The 20582-nt window shown below is 43.8% G+C and overlaps 1 protein-coding gene across 1 annotated transcript; it reads right to left on the bottom strand.

Annotated features, from left to right (window-relative positions):
• Positions 1-9115: 9115 nt before the first annotated feature.
• Positions 9116-19938, bottom strand: snx8b (sorting nexin 8b). The gene is made up of 10 exons (XM_076280180.1): positions 19798-19938; positions 18875-18995; positions 18379-18512; positions 17337-17417; positions 16012-16172; positions 14167-14296; positions 13898-13966; positions 13427-13540; positions 9777-9926; positions 9116-9226 (listed from the first exon to the last, which is right to left on the bottom strand). Exons 1-10 carry the CDS (start codon positions 19936-19938, stop codon positions 9116-9118), a joined length of 1212 nt encoding a protein of 403 aa, XP_076136295.1.
• Between the last annotated feature and the right edge of the window lie 644 nt (positions 19939-20582).

Raw genomic sequence — 20582 nt, 5'->3', positions numbered from 1 at the left:
GTTGTCGCTGTCCAAGGTGCTGATTTTTAATCGGACACTGCATCAAATCAAATCATGCGAGTGATTTTGATTGAGCGCAAAGTGTGTGTGTGTGTGTGTGTGTGTGTGTATCCAACATTATAGTCAACACTGCGTGATTCATAAAACTCATTAAATGTCTCTTCATTCAATCAGTTGCGTGTGCAGTTCAGTTGAATATGCCCTTCAATTGTAAACGGGCACAGTAGACTGGGAAGTGTTGAATAGGTAGATAACATTTTTACTTTTAGTGTCGGAGCCGGGACATTTTTGTTCACACATTTTTGTTCACACGGATCTCTCATTAACTGTGCTCTCATCTAATTAATGTTTTTTCCTCTATCCTATGGATTTTGTGACTGAAAACGCTCACATGAATACATGTATGTATGCCACCTTGGGCTGGTGTAAAGGCGTAAAGCCTCGTCGTCTCCGAGGCGCATTCTGGGGTGAAAGGCGCACGGGGAGGTCATGATGGCCAAGGTGTGTTTGTTCGAGCCTCGTTACCGTCAATCCGAGTGCCTAATAGGATCGCAAAGCAAACGAACCAGAGCGAAATCCTCCAGATTAGCCCAGCGGGATTCATCCAATTTCACCGAGGGAAAGACACTCCTTCACAAAAGTACTAGAGGAGAGGCATTGTTTTGGAAACATTGCCTTTGTGTGTGTGTGTGTGTGTGTGTGTGTGTGTGTGTGTGTGCACGTATGTATTTCACCATATCTCGTCGGTCACCAAATTTCACACACTCCCTCAAACACACACACACACACACACACACACACGCATACACACATAAACACATATACACAGACTTTTTGTTGTGTGGAGAGTCTGGAGACGTGTCTGGATGTACCTATAGGCTACTGTCATTTGCGTTGATAACCACTTAACCACAATTACTTACTGCGTGCAAATAATGGCAAGTGTGAATAATGCTCTAATACTCGAGGAGACCCCGACTCACACACACAGGACCGGCGGCCTCTCCACATCTGTGTGTGACTCATTCACTCTGAAGCTATTTCAGGCCTGTTGTTTACACACGGAAGCATTTAATCACTTCAGCACCCACTTTAGACTTTTTCTTCCACTTAATAGTGTTATGTAGTCTACATACAGTAAGTACAGATTGAGAGATTTTCACCAACAGACAGACTCAGTGCCACTAAAAGCAGCCAGGAAATATCTATCTATCTATCTATCTATCTATCTATCTATCAGTCTGTCTATCTTTCTAGTCTGTCTGTTTTATGTTCTGTCTGCTTCTGCCTATAGCTTTGTTCCTACCACATACTGTGATAAAACCCGTCGGAGATGGAGTCCATCCCACAAGTAGGCCCTAAGGTGCTTGAGACGACTCTCAGAAATTTACGTTGAGAGAGATGATGACCTGCGTCAGATCCAGAGATGATGACCTGCGTCAGATCCAGAGATGATGACCTGCGTCAGATCCAGAGATGATGACCTGCGTCAGGGCTACTGGGCAAAACAGTAGTTTACTGTCATCTTGCCCGTTTATATGAACGTGACTGAGTGCTTAGGCAACAGGTGGTCGCTGTCCAGCTTCCGTGCTTTTCCTCGTGGCCGGCCGACCGTTCCCCGTCAACTGACACGTCTCTTTAATCCATTTCCCGGTGTCTGGTGCATGCAGCGGGCACCGTAGACATCCCACAATGCCCCCTGTGGCGCGTAAGGGGCTTTTCTGGGAAAAGAAAGAAGCTCTTTGATTACTGTAAAAGCGCATATGCAGAGACACCACCGGAATAAATGACTCGGTGTGACCGACAATTAAATAGTAGCCTAGTTGCTTAGGAGGGTGGAAGCAACTTTGCATTATGGGTATGACGCACGAATAAAGTACGGTCGGGGAGTTGCAGAATGGTCATGAAAGACCTGTGCGTCCCCCTCTCTTGCTCTACCCAGGCACACTGACTCACACAAAACCGTTCTCTGCTCACATGAGCTTGCGTTCCCCCCCTGGGAGATGCCGCGTAAATGCCACACAGTTGCCCACCGTCCTTGAATGCGAATGCAAATCGCCAAAAGCGGCCATCAAAAGGCCCTATGTTCTCGATGCTAATGGAGGCGGATAATTTATTTTTACTTCCCTCATTGCCACACACATAACCTGTTGGGTAAGATGGTTACATATCCTGTGAGCAAAGAGCTGAAGAAGTAAACGAGAGGTCGCTGTTCGTGTTATCTAATCTCAGACGTTTTATTTAACACCTACACAGGCTATAAACGACTGGCAACAGGTGCTATTAAGAAACACATTAATAAAGCAGACGGCCTCGAGGATCGGAACTGCATACAGTTTACCTAATGTTTTGTTGGATTCCACGTAGGAGCATTTGTGCTCTCTCTCTCTCTTTCTCTCTCTCTCTTTCTCTCTCTCTCACTCTCCCTGCAGGCCTAGTAGCACCGATAATCTGTTTACTACACTGCTAGACATTGATGTCACGTCGAGTGCCCTGAATGGCCTCAGTCCAGGTTTTCATGTCGTCAGAAGTAAAGACGTTTAAAATGGGGGTAAATGTTGGAGAGTTTTGTCTTTGACACAAACAGTTTGGCTTAATATTATTTAGAAAACGAGACATGCATTAAAAAAGAAAAAAAACAATAAGCTTGACTTTTATACAGTTTTATTTATCGTCTTGATACAAAATAAGCCACACAGAATGTGGCCTGATACAGATATGTGGAGACTCTTTCGGTCATCTGATTTGTTTCTCTTGGACAGCAGGAGTTAGCTTAGGCCAAGTGTCCGCTCACTAACAGTCAACAGTGACCATTTGACATCTCTCAATGTCACACAATCCTTACACCACCAGGACTGCTATCTGCTATGACTGCCTATGTGGCCTACAGTGCTATCCCTGGACCTGTACATAGCTGGAACTGAGTGCACTGACTGAGAGGGAGAGGCCTTGGTCTGGACACATGAGAATGTAGCAAGTCTACACTCCATGGAACTGGTCAAAGATAGGGCATCTTCTATGATCGATGGTGTTTTAAGCCTCCACCGTCCAATTTAAAGCCTGTGTTGCAGGTTAACCACCACTGTTGATCATTTTTAAAAATGTCTCCAAATGGTGTTAAATGCCAGTTTTTGTTGTTTTTAGCATTAGCAGGTTTTTTGTACGCAATTCCGTGATGACGTCACTTTGGGGACTACTTGATCTGCGCTTCATTCATTTCAATGCATTTCAATGGACATCGCGGTTACACTTTCAACATAAAGTTTGTATATTTACACTTCGATTACACTTGTATATTTACATTTCGTCACAGCATTTATATCACAGCTACCCTATGATCTACCAATGGTAATAACGGTGCCTGATATCAATTTAGTAATTTTTCTGAATTTCGGGAGGTCTCGTTTTGGAGGGTATGTTTTACATTCATTCCTATGGGAAACGGTCGCGGTTACACTTTCAACATAAAGTTTGTATATTTACACTTCGAATTTCGTTACAGCATTTATATGACAACGACCCTATGGTCTAACAAAGATAACAATGTCTTCCGATTTTAGTTTAATGCAATTTTCTGAATTTGAGAGGCCTCGTTATGAGGCTACATAATGCACCTATTCAGTTCAATGTATTATGCTTATAACATTACGACACTTTTTTTGTTACTGTCAGTGAACAGCACCGAATGAAAGTCAACATTTTCTTTATATCTAGTGATAGTGATCATGTCGTTAGTTCAGATAAGTAGGCTACCGGGCAAACTTAGTCAGAAGATCAGAATATGAAGCATCATGATAGCTGGGCTAACTTTTTAGTCAAGGGGGCAGGCGAATTCCCGGAAGTAGAAGCATCGATGTAGCGGTGGTTATCAACTCTCTGCTAACCCCATAGAACGCCCAGTCATTTAGGATTTTTTTGAACTCCCATAACTTCATATAACATATATCATGTGCCAATATTTTAGCTTCTGTGTTATCTACATAAACAATAAAAGGCAAAACAAGACTCGACTGCCTCGTACGTAACGTTAGGTTCCCGTAAGAAGAATGTTTAGCATGTCCGGTTGAAGGGAAGCTAACGCACTGAAGGGAGATAACCGTATTGTTTGGATAAGAAGCGTAGCTGCTAGTCCAGCCAGCACGGAAACTCGTGAACAAGCTATGTAGCCTACAATAGCATTGTAGCCTATGTTAAGGTAAAGCATAGAGGCAAGTAAACCTAATGGAAAAACAGTAGTTTTACCGTTAGGTAGTCTAACGATAATCATTTCAGAGGTTTTCGATGGATTGACGTAGGTCAGAAAAGTGGAAAGAAGATTAGCCTCAAGGCTATAACTTTTTTGTTTTGTTTTACCATGACTGTTTTTAAAGATGATCATGTGTGGTAGTTTCAACATTAACACGACTTGATATCACTTGTGAGGATGATATTAATAATAATACATAAATAAATGTTTAACTTTGATGACTTTGAAGGCGAAGGAAGTGTGAGAAGAATTTCTGTGTATCTATCATATGAGTTACAAGATTCAGTTCGATGGCTAACGTCACGAAGTTAAGGGCGAGTCTGCGCAGTACTGGGGGGACCAACTGAAAAATGACTCAGTACCCTCCCATTGAGAACGACGGAGTCTGTTCGTCCATTTCTTTTACTGTCTATGTTTTTAGTCCCACCTGTGAGCCACCCCAGTTACTTAGCTTCTAGCCGCCGCCGATTAGGCTGGTCGTGTCTTCAGCATGAATATTTTCGATAACTACTGCTCGTGATTGATTGCCATTGACATCGTCAGGGTACGGCTTACCAAAGAGGGAGATAATATGGGCAAGTCGCAGTTTTGCAGGTGCTTGTGTGGGCTGTGTCGTCCCGATGGAAACTGTGGTGGAGAGCTGCAGTAACTAGGGAAACGAGTGCATTTTGGCCGCTGGTCGAGGAGCTCCCCTATGACCAGCATATGACATGATCTATCTAGCTATCTATCTACCTGTCTATATACATATCTAGGCTATCTATAGCCTATCTATTTATCTATAATCTGCGCTATCTACTGCTGAACAATCCCTTACTCGTCACCAGGGATGGATTACTGCACGGGCCTACCGGGCCCAGGCCCAGGGGCCCAAGGGGTCAGGGGGCCCTGAAGCCCAAGCCTTTGCATGGAATCATTGCCTCAATATCAACAAATCAGGATGTAGGCTATGAATCTGATTGAATTTAGTATTGGCCATCCCCAAAATGCACCAGAATACAGGAAATCACATCAAACAAATTAAAAATTTTCTGGGGAAGGACCCCCAAACCCCCCCTCCCACATATACGAAAATGGGTGGGGGGCCCTTAATACATCTGGGCCCAGGGGCCTGAAAGTTCATAATCCGCCCATGCTCGTCACTCTTACTCCTCTCTCGTTACTCTCAAGGGTCTCAAGGTGGGCTTTGGTCTGTTACAGTAGTCTCCCCAAGGTGACGTAATGCAATGCATTGTGGGGGAAAGGAGAATCACTTCAAACGCTGTGAAATAGTAGCTGCTTTTTCGTATTATATTCCGTTTTGTGATACCCAGCAACATCAAATACAATGGATAACAGTTTAAATGTTTATTATCAACAAGCAAATTGTGCAAATTCGTTGGAAAATGAACCCTGCAACACGGCCTTTAAGGCAGTGCTGAAGCCAGCGACTTCAAGGCCCCTAACCCTAAGCTTAACCCTAAGCCTAACCTTTGCCTAACCCTATAGTGCCTTCCATGCAGCGCTGCCTGGAAGACAGCGTTGGGAGCTTATAACACCAAACACCATCTTCTACACACTGTAAGAGACTTGAGAATCCACAGAATAAGTATTAAGCTTCATTCTAAATGTCTAGTGGTGGAGCACTTTGGCTTCAGAAAGTCCTATCATGCGTTTGGTCCTACCTGTTCAATTAGCTGGTCTATCTAGCTGAAGAGTTGCACTTTACACAGGTGATTTGGCTAATTAGTTGGTCTATCTAGCTGAAGAGTTGTGCTAATTTGAATCAGCTCGGCTAGTGAATGTGGTTGGACTTTTACTTTCTGAAGATTTCTATAGCATCAATGAGAGAGGCAGGTTCCATCAACATTTACAAAGGGCAGAGCCAAAGTTACAGCTCTTTGTAAAGTTGTTTTGACTGTCATAAATTGCATAGGGATTTTGCACTTGGGATTGCAATAGGTTCAGATCTTACAGAGTTACTGTATTACGCCATCGGCAGTTATGTATTTGATAAATTGGCCATGACATGCAGTGTCCCCCAGGGATCAATTCTGGGACCTCTTCTATTCAAACTTGCTGCTATTCAAACTGCTACTTTTTGAACTGCATGATATAATTCACAGTTGGCTCTTTTCACCAGTTGACTCACAGTGTCAATGTTTAGAATTCATAAATAATTGGATTCCCTAGTTCCCTAACACTCTTAAGAACGATCCCTGGGGGACACCACAGGTTAAGGTGGGTTAAGGCTGAGGTACAGCTCCCAGTGACGACAAAGAAAATCTTTTTGTGTATGATTTGAGCCAGCTTATAAGTATACCTGGGAATCCAATGTTATAGTCTGTGTAGTTGGCTGCAGTAGGTCTAATAACACAAAGACTGATGTTTAGCCTGCTTCTGTATGGAGGTGCATGCCATTTAAAACCTTAACAGAAACTGTTTCAATGCTGTAGTTGGCCCAGAAACCTGAATGAAAACTATTTTTCAATAACTTTGCCAATAAATGGTGGATTGGATATGGGCCTGTAGTTGTTTAACATGGAAGCATCCAGGATATTCTTTTTGAGTTCACGGCAAAGTCCTTTAAGGCAAGTCCCGCCACTCGGCGGCCATATTGCAACACTTTTTGGGGACTTATCGGGCATCTATTTCGGCAGAAATGCGCGTGTGCAAAGCTTCACGATCTTGCTCCAGCAGCGAGATCACAACACATGATTGGCACGATGTCTTCACAACACACCACATTATTGCTCAATGTATTCACATCACACCACATGATTGGCTCAATGTATTCACATGTTGACGTTTTGCCGCGGAAGGGGTGGGATATGCGTAGACAACTGCCATATTGGTGTTACAAACTAACCCCATGCATTTCTATAGAGGATTTTTTGAGTGCTGTGTCTCCTCATTAGAAAGTCTCTGTTTACGGCAGCTGTTTTCAGAGACTCAGGAAATGTGCCAGACTGTAATGACACACATACAGATCTGCTACTAGATAGTGTCCAAGCCACAAGGAAGAGTTAAGATATTGTGCTTTTTATCTCAAATGTTTTGTCTATCAAATTAAATTCTGACATCAAGTTGAGTTCTCCTCTATTTGTAGCTGGTGGTTCCCGATAGCGATTTATTTTAATTCAGAAGACAGCCAAAACTAGCACCCAAGTATTGTTTATATTTCTACTGACGATGTTATGGAAGAAAGACTGTCTTGCTTTGCATATGTCAGAGTTATATGTGTGGAGCATCTCTTTATGGATTGGGTTGAAAGTTTTAGTATTTGAAGTTGGATTGAAGTTGAACAGTATTATTAAAGCTCTTGATAGTTTTCACTCTATACTTATTTTTTTATATTAATTTGGATTTATTCTTACTGTTGAGAACTTTTGATGAGTTATGAATTTGATTTTCAAAACCATCAACTCCAGATTGTTTCTAGCCAGTGAAGTTTTTCCCATCAACCCAGCCTAACCATGACACCTACTGGTCAGAATTGTTTTAACAACAGATCTTCATGATACTCAATTTACTGTATGTGAGAGGGCGCCACCTAGTGGATCATTCACACAACACAGAGACGGTTTGCTGAGATACAAGTCATACAGGAATTGGCGTTCAGCCAAACCATATGAATGAAATAGATGACGGTTACATACATTTACACTGACTGTAATAAGTAACTACATACTATAAATCCATAAAAAGAAATGCATTGTACTGACTGTTCAATCTAAGGTGTGTGAGAACAAATAAGTGGATCATTTATACTTATAGTGGAGTATACTATGTACTGTCATATAATATAACATGCAAGACCCTAGGGGTGTGTATGCCTTATCTTCATATTTTCCTAGAACATGGTCATACAATATCTTCTTTTTTCAATCATGAATTGTGTTTTTATTTTATGTAAAGGATTTTGTAGCTGTATTGCTTTAAATATGTGTTGTTCATACACATTTTCCCCCATGAAAATCACCTCAAACGCAGAATGACCAGTGACGTATCCGTTTATTTATGGAATATTGAAAACCAGTGGCAGTAAACAGTTCTACGCCATGAAGGGAGAGACAGACTGACCACCAGAACTGTGCTGTACAAAACCAGTACCAAAAGGTGGAGTTATATCAGAACCATGACAACGCACATAGTACAAAACCTAGCACATAAAGATGCATTAATTCACAAGTATTGCATATGTATGATTACTAACATCTCAGTGTAGAGACGGTGTAAACCCTGGTTTCAGTTTCATCAGAAGCTACAAGATCAGCTACAGGATCCATTTTCAGAAGGCTGTGATGTCTGGAACCCATTATACACAGCTTTCATGGCAGGTTGGTTTCTTAACCCATATACTCCTAAAATGCCTGCTAAAAACGCCTATAGAATCCTATGGCATTCTAGACTAAATAGGGGTTTTCTGAAAACATACTAAAAATTGTCAACGTCTACCAAAATGTAATATCTAAGCCTCTGTAGCACCTAGAAACATGAAATAAAAAGGATGCTGCGCTACGCAGCATCCAGTGGGAGAGTCAATGTTGCGCTATGCAGCATCCGGCGGGAGATAGAATGTTGCGTCATGCAGCATCCAGCACGAATGGGTTAAGTCATGTGATATATTTGATATATACTGGAACATTCTGGATGCCAGATATTGATCAATGACATCTAAGAAAAAGGCTAGTTTAAACACCATTTTACTATTTCTGTAATGACAGGATCTGTCATCTTTAGCTTCTAGTTACTAACAAATCTTTTTAAGTCCATTGAAAATATTTAGACATGATGATTTGGATCATTTAATGTACAATGAGGATTCAGAGGGAGGAGAATGTTTGTCAAATGAATCCGGTTAAAAAAAGGTTGCCGTGACGCGGAGCATCATGGGAAAATGATCCTCCGGCATGGTGAACGAGGGGGAGATGAGATTCCAGTGTTGCCCTCGAAGATGGTGTTGAGCTTGGGCAGAAGGTCACACCAGAAGTCCCCCATCTAGTGCACAGGAACACAAGGGTCAATGCACAGGCTCAGTACAGTACAGTGCAGTAAGACACTTGCTGATAGACAACATGGGTTACTGCTTCACACACAAACACACTCACAAATACATCTACTAGGGGAATGAACTAAAGTATAAAGTATATATACTCTTTGGATCCCTTGAGGGAAATTTGGTCTCTGCATTTATCCCAATCCGTGAATTAGTGAAACACACACAGCACACAGTGTTCACACAGTGAGGTGAAGCACACACTAATCCCGGCACAGTGAGCTGCCTGCATCAACAGCGGCGCTCAGGGAGCAGTGAGGGGTTAGGTGCCTTGCTCAAGGGCACTTCAGCCGTTCCTACTGGTCGGGGTTCGAACCGGCAACCCTCCAGTTACAGGTCCGAAGTGCTAACCAGTAGGCCGCGACTAGCTTGTGTTCGTGTGCTTCTATGTATCTGCATGTTGTATATAGTCATGTTTTGTGTGTGCGTGTGCGTATGCGTGTGTGTACGTGTGTGTGTGTGTGTGAGTGTGTGTACACACTTCCTCCTCACCTCTTTGTGTCCCTGGATCTGGGACTGGATGAAGGCCCCCAGGATGTTGGTGGTGAGGGGCAGGTGGGTGAACACCAGCTGGGTCTCCTGATGCAGACAGAACAGGGAGAAGTAACTCCTCAGCTCCATCGTCACAATGGCATTCTCTTGCTGTGGACAGAGAGAGAGAGAGAGAGGGAGGGAGGGAGACAGAGATGGAGGGAGGGAGAGAGATGGAGGGATGGAGAGAGGGGGAGAGAGAGAGATGGAGGGATGGAGAGAGAGAGAAAGAGAGATGGAGGTAGGGAGACAGAGATGGAGGGATGGAGAGAGAGGGAGAGAGAGAGAGATGGAGGGAGAGAGAGATATGGGAGGAGGGAAGGAGAGAGAGAGAGAGAGAGATGGGGGGAGGGAGAGTGAGAGGTGTTAAATACTGATTTCTTAAACCAGACTTTTTTACACTACTACACATAAGACATTAAAAGCTACAAACAACAAAGCTGAGTGTGTCTATCAGGCATATAGTACCCTGGCTGGGCCTGTAATGAGTGTGTCTATCAGGCATATAGTACCCTGGCTGGGCCTGTAATGAGTGTGTCTATCAGGCATATAGTACCCTGGCTGGGCCTGTAATGAGTGTGTCTATCAGGCATATAGTACCCTGGCTGGGCCTATAATGAGTGTGTGTATCAGGCATATAGCCAACCTGTGCCACAGCCCCCAACGCTCACGAGACAATATGACAAGGCACCTGAGGATATATAGGACGGGCCAGAGCGATACAATAACACTTCGAGATCACCAGACTGTAGAGCAGGAGCTCAGACTTTCCACAAGCGAAATGAATTCCTCTGACAACTCTTCGACCACCACTTCAGTCTCTCATTGCCATTAATCTAGGCAGACTGTGCATGCTAGGCAATAATTTACTGAGTGCAACAATTCAAGCACCCTGATTCTTGATGCACCAGGCTGTGCGTGGACCTTGGATGTTTTCATGGGCTTAGGCATTGGATGAACATTAATGCCATAAAATAATTATTTCCCGGAGGCATGGTGGGCTCCTTTCATCATAGTAGCCGCAGACATGTCAGTATTGCTGATGTCTTTTATCACCATAGCCTCAACTATCACAGCCCCTATCCTCAAAGGCAAGATACTGCTTATAGGCCAGCCTCTCAGTTTCTTGGTGTTTTATGCCCCCAACGTTGTCTTCAAGGCAGCGCTGCCTGGAAGGCACTAGGGTTAGGCATGGGTTAAGATTAGGGTTAGGGTTAGGGTAAGGTGCCTTTAAGTCAGTGGCGGCAGCGCTGCCTGGAAGACGACGTTAGGGGCATAAAACACAATTGAGCTAGGCGCTCAGCTCATAGGATTGACAACCATATATGCTGTGCTTGACAAATTGGAACAACCTGTATGTATACTTCTGTGTATATGTACCCGTACTGTATATTAAACTGTAGGAAGGGCCCACCAGGCCAAGCTCACCTCCCCTATCGTAAGATGGGCGCAGCCAAAGGCCAGCCAATATATGACCAACCGCTATACTTTTATTCCCAAACTAATAATTAACAATACCAGCTCACATATAGGCTAAATGGAAGGCATTCTGTGAGGCTCATATGAGGCCCTCCTTACTCTCCCCACCAGAATGGACAGGAAGCAATGGACAAGCCTGGACAGGAAGCAATACTGCCGTCTGTGAGGCGCAGATAAGACCAATCATGCCTTACCCCTAACTTTTGGTTAGGGCTTTTGTTAAAAGACCGTCCGGAGCCTTTTTTTTTTCCATGTTTCATTGCCTCCCCTGTGTCGCTGAGAAAATCGAACTCCTTGCAACAGAGGCATCAGCCTACAGAGGTGACCGGCGAAAAGCTGTGGTTAGTTACTGCACAATGCACTGATGTACAAAGGAGTAGCCAACTCCAGCCAGGCATTTAGGAAGGATAATCCTATGCTCCAGGGCAGACAAAAGAAAACAGTTAGGCTTCGTTATCAAATGTGTCGTTTGAGAAACAAAGTTGTAGGAGCCGCTGTGGTCTAGATGCACTAAAACACAACCGTATATGCTGTGGAACAAAGTTCTAGGACCCATTGTGGTCTAAATGCACATCGTACAAGCAAATAACCCTGAGTTGTTTTAAGATCTACTTTTAGGAATAATATAGTTGGCCGAGTTCTAAACTTACTTAAACCCCCTTAAACCCTGACAGTAGGCGAAAGTCTGTGCCAAGGACCTTTTGATCTCCCTTCAACCAATGGTGACAAAACCACATCTATGCAAATCCCAGCCTAGGGATTTTGATTCAGCTAGAGAGAGCTTCTCTCTATAGGTTCCATATTCTTAGTTGAGTCAAATCTACAGCATATCCTAGAAACCCTTTAGTTTAGAAAGGGGCCCCTAACATATGACACATACACTGACAGGTGCTTCCTCTGTTTGTGCTGTGAGAGCCACACATCCCTAAGACAAGCACACACACACACACACACACACACACACACACACACACACACACACACACACAGGAGTAGCAGCCTCTACTGTGATTATAGGAGCCCTGTAAACACTAGAGTGGATACAAAGCGCAACAGTGTGTGTGTTCTACCTGAGCGAGGCGTGACTCTGGCTGTTCCACCAGTTCTGTGTGTGTGTGTGTGTGTGTGTGTGTGTGTGTGTGTGTGTGTGTGTTCTACCTGATCGAGGCGTGACTCTGGCTGTTCCAGCAGTTCTGTGTGTGTGTGTGTGTGTGTGTGTGTGTGTGTGTGTGTGTGTGTGTGTGTGTGTGTTCTACCTGAGCGAGGCGTGACTCTGGCTGTTCCAGCAGTTCTGTGTGTGTGTGTGTGTGTGTGTGTGTGTGTGTGTGTGTGTGTGTGTGTGTGTGTGTGTGTGTGTGTGTGTGTTCTACCTGAGCGAGGCGTGACTCTGGCTGTTCCAGCAGTTCTGTGTGTGTGTGTGTGTGTGTGTGTGTGTGTGTGTGTGTGTGTTCTACCTGAGCGAGGCGTGACTGGCTGTTCCAGCAGTTCTGTGAGTGTGTGTGTGTGTGTGTGTGTGTGTGTGTGTTCTACCTGAGCGAGGCGTGACTCTGGCTGTTCCAGCAGTTCTGTGAGTGTGTGTGTGTGTGTGTGTGTGTGTGTGTGTGTGTGTTCTACCTGAGCGAGGCGTGACTCTGGCTGTTCCAGCAGTTCTGTGTGTGTGTGTGTGTGTGTGTGTGTGTGTGTGTTCTACCTGAGCGAGGCGTGACTCTGGCTGTTCCAGCAGTTCTGTGTGTGTGTGTGTGTGTGTGTGTGTGTGTGTGTGTGTGTGTGTGTGTGTGTGTGTTCTACCTGAGCGAGGCGTGACTCTGGCTGTTCCAGCAGTTCTGTGAGTGTGTGTGTGTGTGTGTGTGTGTGTTCTACCTGAGCGAGGCGTGACTCTGGCTGTTCCAGCAGTTCTGTGTGTGTGTGTGTGTGTGTGTGTGTGTGTGTGTGTGTGTGTGTGTGTGTGTGTGTGTGTGTGTGTTCTACCTGAGCGAGGCGTGACTCTGGCTGTTCCAGCAGTTCTGTGAGTGTGTGTGTGTGTGTGTGTGTGTGTGTGTGTTCTACCTGAGCGAGGCGTGACTCTGGCTGTTCCAGCAGTTCTGTGAGTGTGTGTGTCTGTGTGTGTGTGTGTGTGTGTGTGTGTGTTCTACCTGAGCGAGGCGTGACTCTGGCTGTTCCAGCAGTTCTGTGAGTGGCTCCGGTCTCCTCTGCTGTGCTCGCTGATGCTCCATGAAAATCCCGCTCTCATGACGGTCACACAGGTCCTAACACACACACACACACACACACACACACACACACATACACACACACACACACACACACGCACAAAGAGAGATCCACAGAGACTTATTATTATCTTTAGAACTTAACAAAGACCACAGACACACTTAAAGCATCTCAATCCACGTACAGAGGGACAGAGAATGTGAGAGACAGACAGACAGATCGACAGACAGATCGACAGACAGACAGACTGAGAGGGACAGAGAAGAGCGTGGCGTTGTGTGATGTGATGTGGCGTTGTGTGATGTGATGTGGCGTTGTGTGATGTGATGTGGCGTTGTGTGATGTGATGTGGCGTTGTGTGATGTGATGTGGCGTTGTGTGATGTGACATACTTTGTAGGACTGCAGCAAGTCCAGGAACAAACTCAGCCTCTCAACCACCTCGTTCTCCTCCTTGGCTCCCTGAGTACACACACACACACACACACACACACACACACACACACACACACACACACACACACACACACACACAGTCACACACACACACACACACACACACACACACACACACACACAAACACACAAAATAATTGACCAGGATTGACCAGTAGGATACATATAATGACAGGATCCAAATATTGGTGGCACAGCAGACTCACCTGGAGAGCGGCTTTATCAGCCAGTATTCGGAAGTCCTCCGACAGCCCGTGGATGGACTGCCGGTGGTTCTGCCAGGACGGTGCTGCCGTGGCAACCTGCGGAGGCTGGGCCTTTTCTGAGCCCAGAGCTCTGGACAGGAACACGGGAACACGGGAACACAGGAACACAGGAACACAGGAACACAGGAACACGGGATTCCCACGGGTCAGTACACACAAGGCAGACACCACTTACAAATCTGTACACTGTACTGGACTAGTACTATGTGCTAAACAAATGTATGCAACAGTACAACACATGCACCAGTAAAACTAATGTTAAACTAAAGTACCAGTAAAACTAATGTTAAACTAATGATTGTAATGTCTGCACCAGTAAAACTAATGTTAAACTAACAAGTGGGTAACACTTTATAATAACTACACACAGTGGCGCAAAAAGTGGGTATGCTCTATATGCGGCGCATAGGGGCGCAGATCCATGGGGGCGCCAAAGCGATGGTAAAAAAAATAATATAATATATTTGGTGTTTTCTATATGTTTCTAAATCATTTCAACATTTTCTCAATGTTCTATAAGATTTTAGAGGACTAACAGGCTAGAGTAGGCGCCCTATCTCATAAGATTCCATCATAGAATTTTGACATAGAAGAGGGAGTGGGGGCGCCGTGAGCGCTGGGCGAGCAGGCCTACGAGTAGGCCTAGTGAGTTGCCGTTTATGGAAAAAGATGGATACAGCAAAAAAAGCTGTTGACGACTAAAAATAGAAAAAGAAAGAGGGAAAAGGAGATGGCATGTCAAGGGATGCAACAGCAGTTAAATAAGTGAAACGATGAAAGGCAACAGGTAGGATTTAAAGTGATGACGTCTGTACTTGGAGGCTTGCAAATATGAATGTTAACAGACTAACTAGCGTTTGTTAAGCATAATGCCGATTGAAACATAGCCTATTCCATTCATGCTCATACTGCACTTTTAATGGCCAACTGCAAACAGAAATGTCATGCTAGCAGCAACTCATTACATGTTTCCATATGAAGGCTCCTTGTAATAACTTAATATTGTGTTGTCAATGTGGTGCAAACAAACAAGGCTAGAGTGCCTATCAGCCTTATCCATTGTGAGCAATAGCTGGCAAAAGGACGTTATGAGAACCGTTTAGACTCTCTTAAAGTGGCAATGCGCCATTTATTAATACTTATCAAGTATAACATCAAGTTAAACATCAAATTGGCAGCATTTCTTTAAAAACATATTCAATAGACACTAATGCACAGTAATAGTGTAAATTATTGCCTTTTGTTGTTTTGCTTTAGTTGTTTTTTTGTTTTGTTTTTTTTAGTTTTTTTTTTTGGGGGGGGGGCGCCAATATTGTTGTTGCATACCACTCAAAAATGGGTAACTGCGCCCCTGACTACACACAATTCATTAAGTATAAATCATGTACTTACAAACATATTTTTGGATAGGCTTATTTACTATGAACAAACCATTTATAACTGAGTGAACAAATGCTTTACTGATGATAAATTATGTATGAACGATACATTACTAATGATGAACAAACCATTAACCAATAAGTAACAAAGGCTTAATATATGATGAATTGTGTTATTATAAAGTGTTACCAACAAGTGTAATGTATGCACAAGTAAAACTAATGTTAATGTACAGTAATTAAAACTAATGTACCAGTAACATTAATGTAAAGTAAAACTAATTTTCAGTGGATTCAGCAGTGAGTTTTGAAATAAAGAAGCTGGTCACAGTCAGTTGGGGAATTAGCTCAGTCAGTATAAAGCTCCACATTATATGAGAGAAACAGAACATGTGCTCGTACTGACCGCAGGTCCTTGCCGAAGGCGAGCAGGTCGGTGGAGTTCTCTCGCGAACGCTGGGACATCCTCTCGGTGACGTCGCGCAGCTTGTGGATGCTGCTCAGCATGCTGCAGATAAACTCCCGGTTGACCTCCGTCTGGGTCTGGATGTCGTCCGGCATGAACCGCTACGGACAGCAACACACACACACACACACACACACACACACACACACACACACACACACACACGACAGGAGATGAGATGAGATTACATGAGACGTGATACAATATGTGGTATGAGATACATGATCACAAATAAAGTGTACAGAGTAGAGTACAATCTTCAAATAATGAATTTGTTAGTAAATTTTAGCCATTATATTTTATAGCCCAAACATGTCCACAAGACAGTCAGGAGGTGAGGTGAGGTGAAACCCACACCAACGACTTGCTGAGCACTGAGCTGGACTTGAGTCCATGTGTCCATGAGTTCTGGGGTCTCATTATAATCTTAAAGTGATCTTAACTGAGCTTTGTAAATGGATTAGTGAGTAGTTAGTTACTCAAGTGTTACGCGAAAAACAAACCAGTCGAATGGTTTCACCGGTGGATCATTCATGACACAACTGATTCAAACTTTTGGTCACTATGTTTGTATAGAATATATAAGTATATAACACTACATGCAATAAAGTTGTATGACCATTTTAAACATAAGATTTCTTGTTTACTTCCCCAACATATCTCTGTCAATCTAAAATCATTTCAGTATAAGCTTATATGTAAGAGATAATGTATAGAACTCCGGTCATTATGGGGAAAATAAGTGCCGACAGGGCGAACTGGACCACAACACGCCAGCGCAGGGGTCTTGCGTCGCCCTGAGGGGACTTATTTTCCCAATAATGACCGGCGTTCCATACATTATTCCGCTTATTATATGGCTGCTTGCCAAAAGGAAAAAATAAACTCCACATGATATGTCTCTTTACATTTATTTTTTACCGTTTTGCCGTGGCTTTTGGCTGAGAAACAAATAGTTTGCAACACACGCTGAACTTGAATCAAACGTTCTTTAGAACACAGCTGATCAACCGTCTGCTTTTGCAGAGTGATATGAAAGACGTGAATCAGAAGCACAAAACCCGTTGCCATAGACAACGGTCATTTTATGTTTCAGCGGTCATTACATGGTGCATATATTTGACCGTAGAATGTTCGGAAATCCCATTCAAGTCAATGGAGCGCTCTACTAGCATTGTGTAGAGCCGTGTAATAAAGTGACATAAAATACAGATCATTCTTGTTCGTTGTGGTGTAATGACCACAGCTGAGGAGCCGAGGCTGACCTTGGCGATGGCGGACATGGGGCAGGTGATGTACTCGTCCCCTATCCGCTTGATGGTCTCCCGCATCTTTACTTGGACTTCCTGTGGGAGATGGCAGCGAAAGAGAACAGGGAAGACGATCACTCATGAGTTATGTTTATATTAATAGCTCTTAGCAGAACTATCACTTCGATCCTAGATCATCTCACACCGCTACCTTTGCAATGCCCTCTGTTATTGGCTCCAAGGTGCGGCTCCCAAGGCTCATTCTGTTTAGTTATGGTCAAATGGAGCAAATTGCTCAAAACACTCCTCTAGCCCTCCTGTTGCGTTCGTTTCATGTTTACTAGTTTTGTGTTCCCGGTCAGAAATGACGGCTGCATTATAACTTGTTATAAATCCACGGTAACACATATATTATCATATAATGTTGTGATAGACCTTTGTATCAAGTTCTATTAGATATTAACAGTTTTGAACTTCCATTTGCTATTTGTGGCCTGCAGGCCTTATTGACCTGAGCTCATGCAAGTCAGAAAGGGGAAGATTATATTGGGGAAAGGTTCCAGTGGGGGCTGGCATAGAAGCAAAGAGGGGTTAGGATTAGGGTTAGAGAACATAGGGCTGTGAGAACATAGGCACGCTCCCGTCCATGTGATATCTCTTTGATAAGTACTCTGAGCAATTCAAGAGAAAACAATGGATGTACATTTAGATTATTACTATTTTTTTAGGGGGGGGGGGGGCTTTTGATCATCTTTGGGTGTCATCAGCCCCCCCAAAAAACAGGTCTAACAATGTCCCTGTCATAAACAATCCCAGCCAATCAAACACAAGGAAGGGCTGTAATTCGTCTCTTGAGCTCCAATAGCCTATCAGCATTGTTTACATTCTAAAAAGTCAAAAAAGGAAGAAAACAGCTACTTTAAAAGTATTACTTGATCTCTAATAAAACAATGCTCCCTTGATAGCATTTAGGATTAACAAAAAACTGTAATTAAATATGTGGATATAGATTAAGAGACTGACTCCATGTTGCCCCATAATGGTGAGGAGGACTTACTGCACTGTTGGCGGTCATGAAGACCTTGACCAGCTCGTCCCCTGAGATTATGGGGTGCCGCATCACCAAGGTCATGAACCTCTGTAACCCACGGCGACGGTTCTCAATAAAATGCTCAGACCTGTGGTTTAAGACTGCAGACAACAGAGAAACACCAGCAACTTGAAAATAAATTTGAGCGGCATATCTACAGGGATCCTATAAAGACAGATCTTTTTTAAATTTACATAGCATGAAAGAACGTTCAAAGTTCTAGTATAATCAGAAAAAAAAAAAAAAACGTTATATACTTTATACAGAATATATGATAGACTTACAGTATATCTAAATATACAACAAATATGCCTAGAAATGCATCATACATTTGATTTATACACAGAATAAGCCATCTGTACAACAGGATGAGGATTTTTACTGTAACTAGCACTGATCAAAATAACTGTTCATGTTCATGCACCTATGGACACAGATTAAGGGTCAGAGGTCACTACAGTACCTCCTTTGAGGGCACGTTTCGGGGGCATGGGTGGAACCATCCGGTAGATGAACCTCTGCAGCAGCAATGCATGGAACACGGCGAAGTCACTGAACCTCCGCGCCACCGGCAGCATGAAGTGCTGAGGAGACGACAAATAACGCAAATGATAAGGGTTCTTTTGGGTTCCATTGGGCTGAGGAGAGGACAAATAACGAGAATGGTAAGGGTTCTTTTGGGTTCCATTGGGCTGAGGAGAGGACAAATAATGAGAATGGTAAGGGTTCTTTTGGGTTCCATTGGGCTGAGGAGAGGACAAATAATGAGAATGGTAAGGGTTCTTTTGGGTTCCATTGGGCTGAGCAGAGGACAAATAATGAGAATGGTAAGGGTTCTTTTGGGTTCCATTGGGCTGAGGAGAGAACAAATAATGAGAATGATAAGGGTTCTTTTGGGTTCCATTTCATCCATCCATCCATCTATCAATCCATCTATCCATCCATAGTCCGTCCTTCCACTCTTGTTTTCCATTGTTTTTCACCAGAAGTTCACAGAATTTACATTTCTCACTTTTCAAAGGGTTTGTGTGGCATCAACTCATCTATACATCCATCAACTCATCCATGCATCCCTCTGTCCATCCATCCATCCATCCATCCATCCATCTATCTATCCATCCATGCATCCATGCATCCCTCTGTCCATGCATCTATCCATCCTTGGAGTGTGTTTGAAACACAAATGAGTTACAGATGACTTAATTCACAAGACACACACACACACACCAGCTGCTCATCTATTGTCTCCCTCCCACACACACACACACACACACACACACACACACACACACACACACACACACACACACACACCAGCTGCTCATCTATTGTCCCCCCCCCCCCCCCCCCCCCCCCCCCCACACACACACAGGCCTTCCGTCTCACCGGGCTGACGAGCTTGTACTCGACGTGCTTGAGGAAGAGGATCCCCTTCTTCTCGGGGACGGTCTCCACCTTGACGCTGTCGTGGTCGAGCAGGTCCTCCAGCATCGGGCCACTGCCCGCTGGCTCCAACGCCACCCGCATTCTCCAGAGCAGCGAGCCGCGCCGCCTTGGAACCTCCAGGGGTCACCCAAGGTCACGCCCGCCCAGCGAGGGGAAAGGACTAGGACTGAGAGGACAGAGACAGAGGAGAGTGGAGATGGTCAAGGGGTCAGCTGAAATCAAAGTCAAGTTAATGAGGTGAGTATAGAAGGTTATGAGAGGGACAATAGATGAAAATAGCTATATTGCATATTTACATTGTGTACTTGTACTGATGTCCCTATCTGCATGCACTGTCCCTATCTAAATAAACAATTAAATAAATTAAATAAATGAGTGAGGTGTGTGTGTATGTATACAGTACAGTACATATACGTACTGTTTCACACCATAATAAAACCATCTTCTAGAAGGGAACTCGGGAGCACAGACCCAAATGCCAAAATTAACTCAAAAGTTAGTGAAAGTGAAACTAAAATTTGTGGATCTATGCTGGTATTCAGATACAGCCAGAACTTCAGAGGGTGGGCACTTTCCAAGGCCTGTCAATTTGGCTTAGAAACCCAAAGACTAACAAATCGCACCAAGATAATGAAGGACTGAGGATGGAAAGACTAACGAATCGCACCAAGATAATGAATGACTGAGGATGGAAAGACTAACGAATCGCACCAAGATAATGAATG

Source organism: Alosa pseudoharengus, unplaced genomic scaffold (assembly GCF_046254945.1).
Source record: "Alosa pseudoharengus isolate Yale_2024_CS ecotype anadromous, Long Island Sound unplaced genomic scaffold, YU_APseudo_1.1 YU_APseudo_1.1_scf_1, whole genome shotgun sequence".
Lineage (NCBI taxonomy): Eukaryota > Metazoa > Chordata > Actinopteri > Clupeiformes > Clupeidae > Alosa > Alosa pseudoharengus.
Note: the sequence above shows the minus strand (reverse complement) of the source record. Positions and strands in the feature narration are given on the sequence as shown.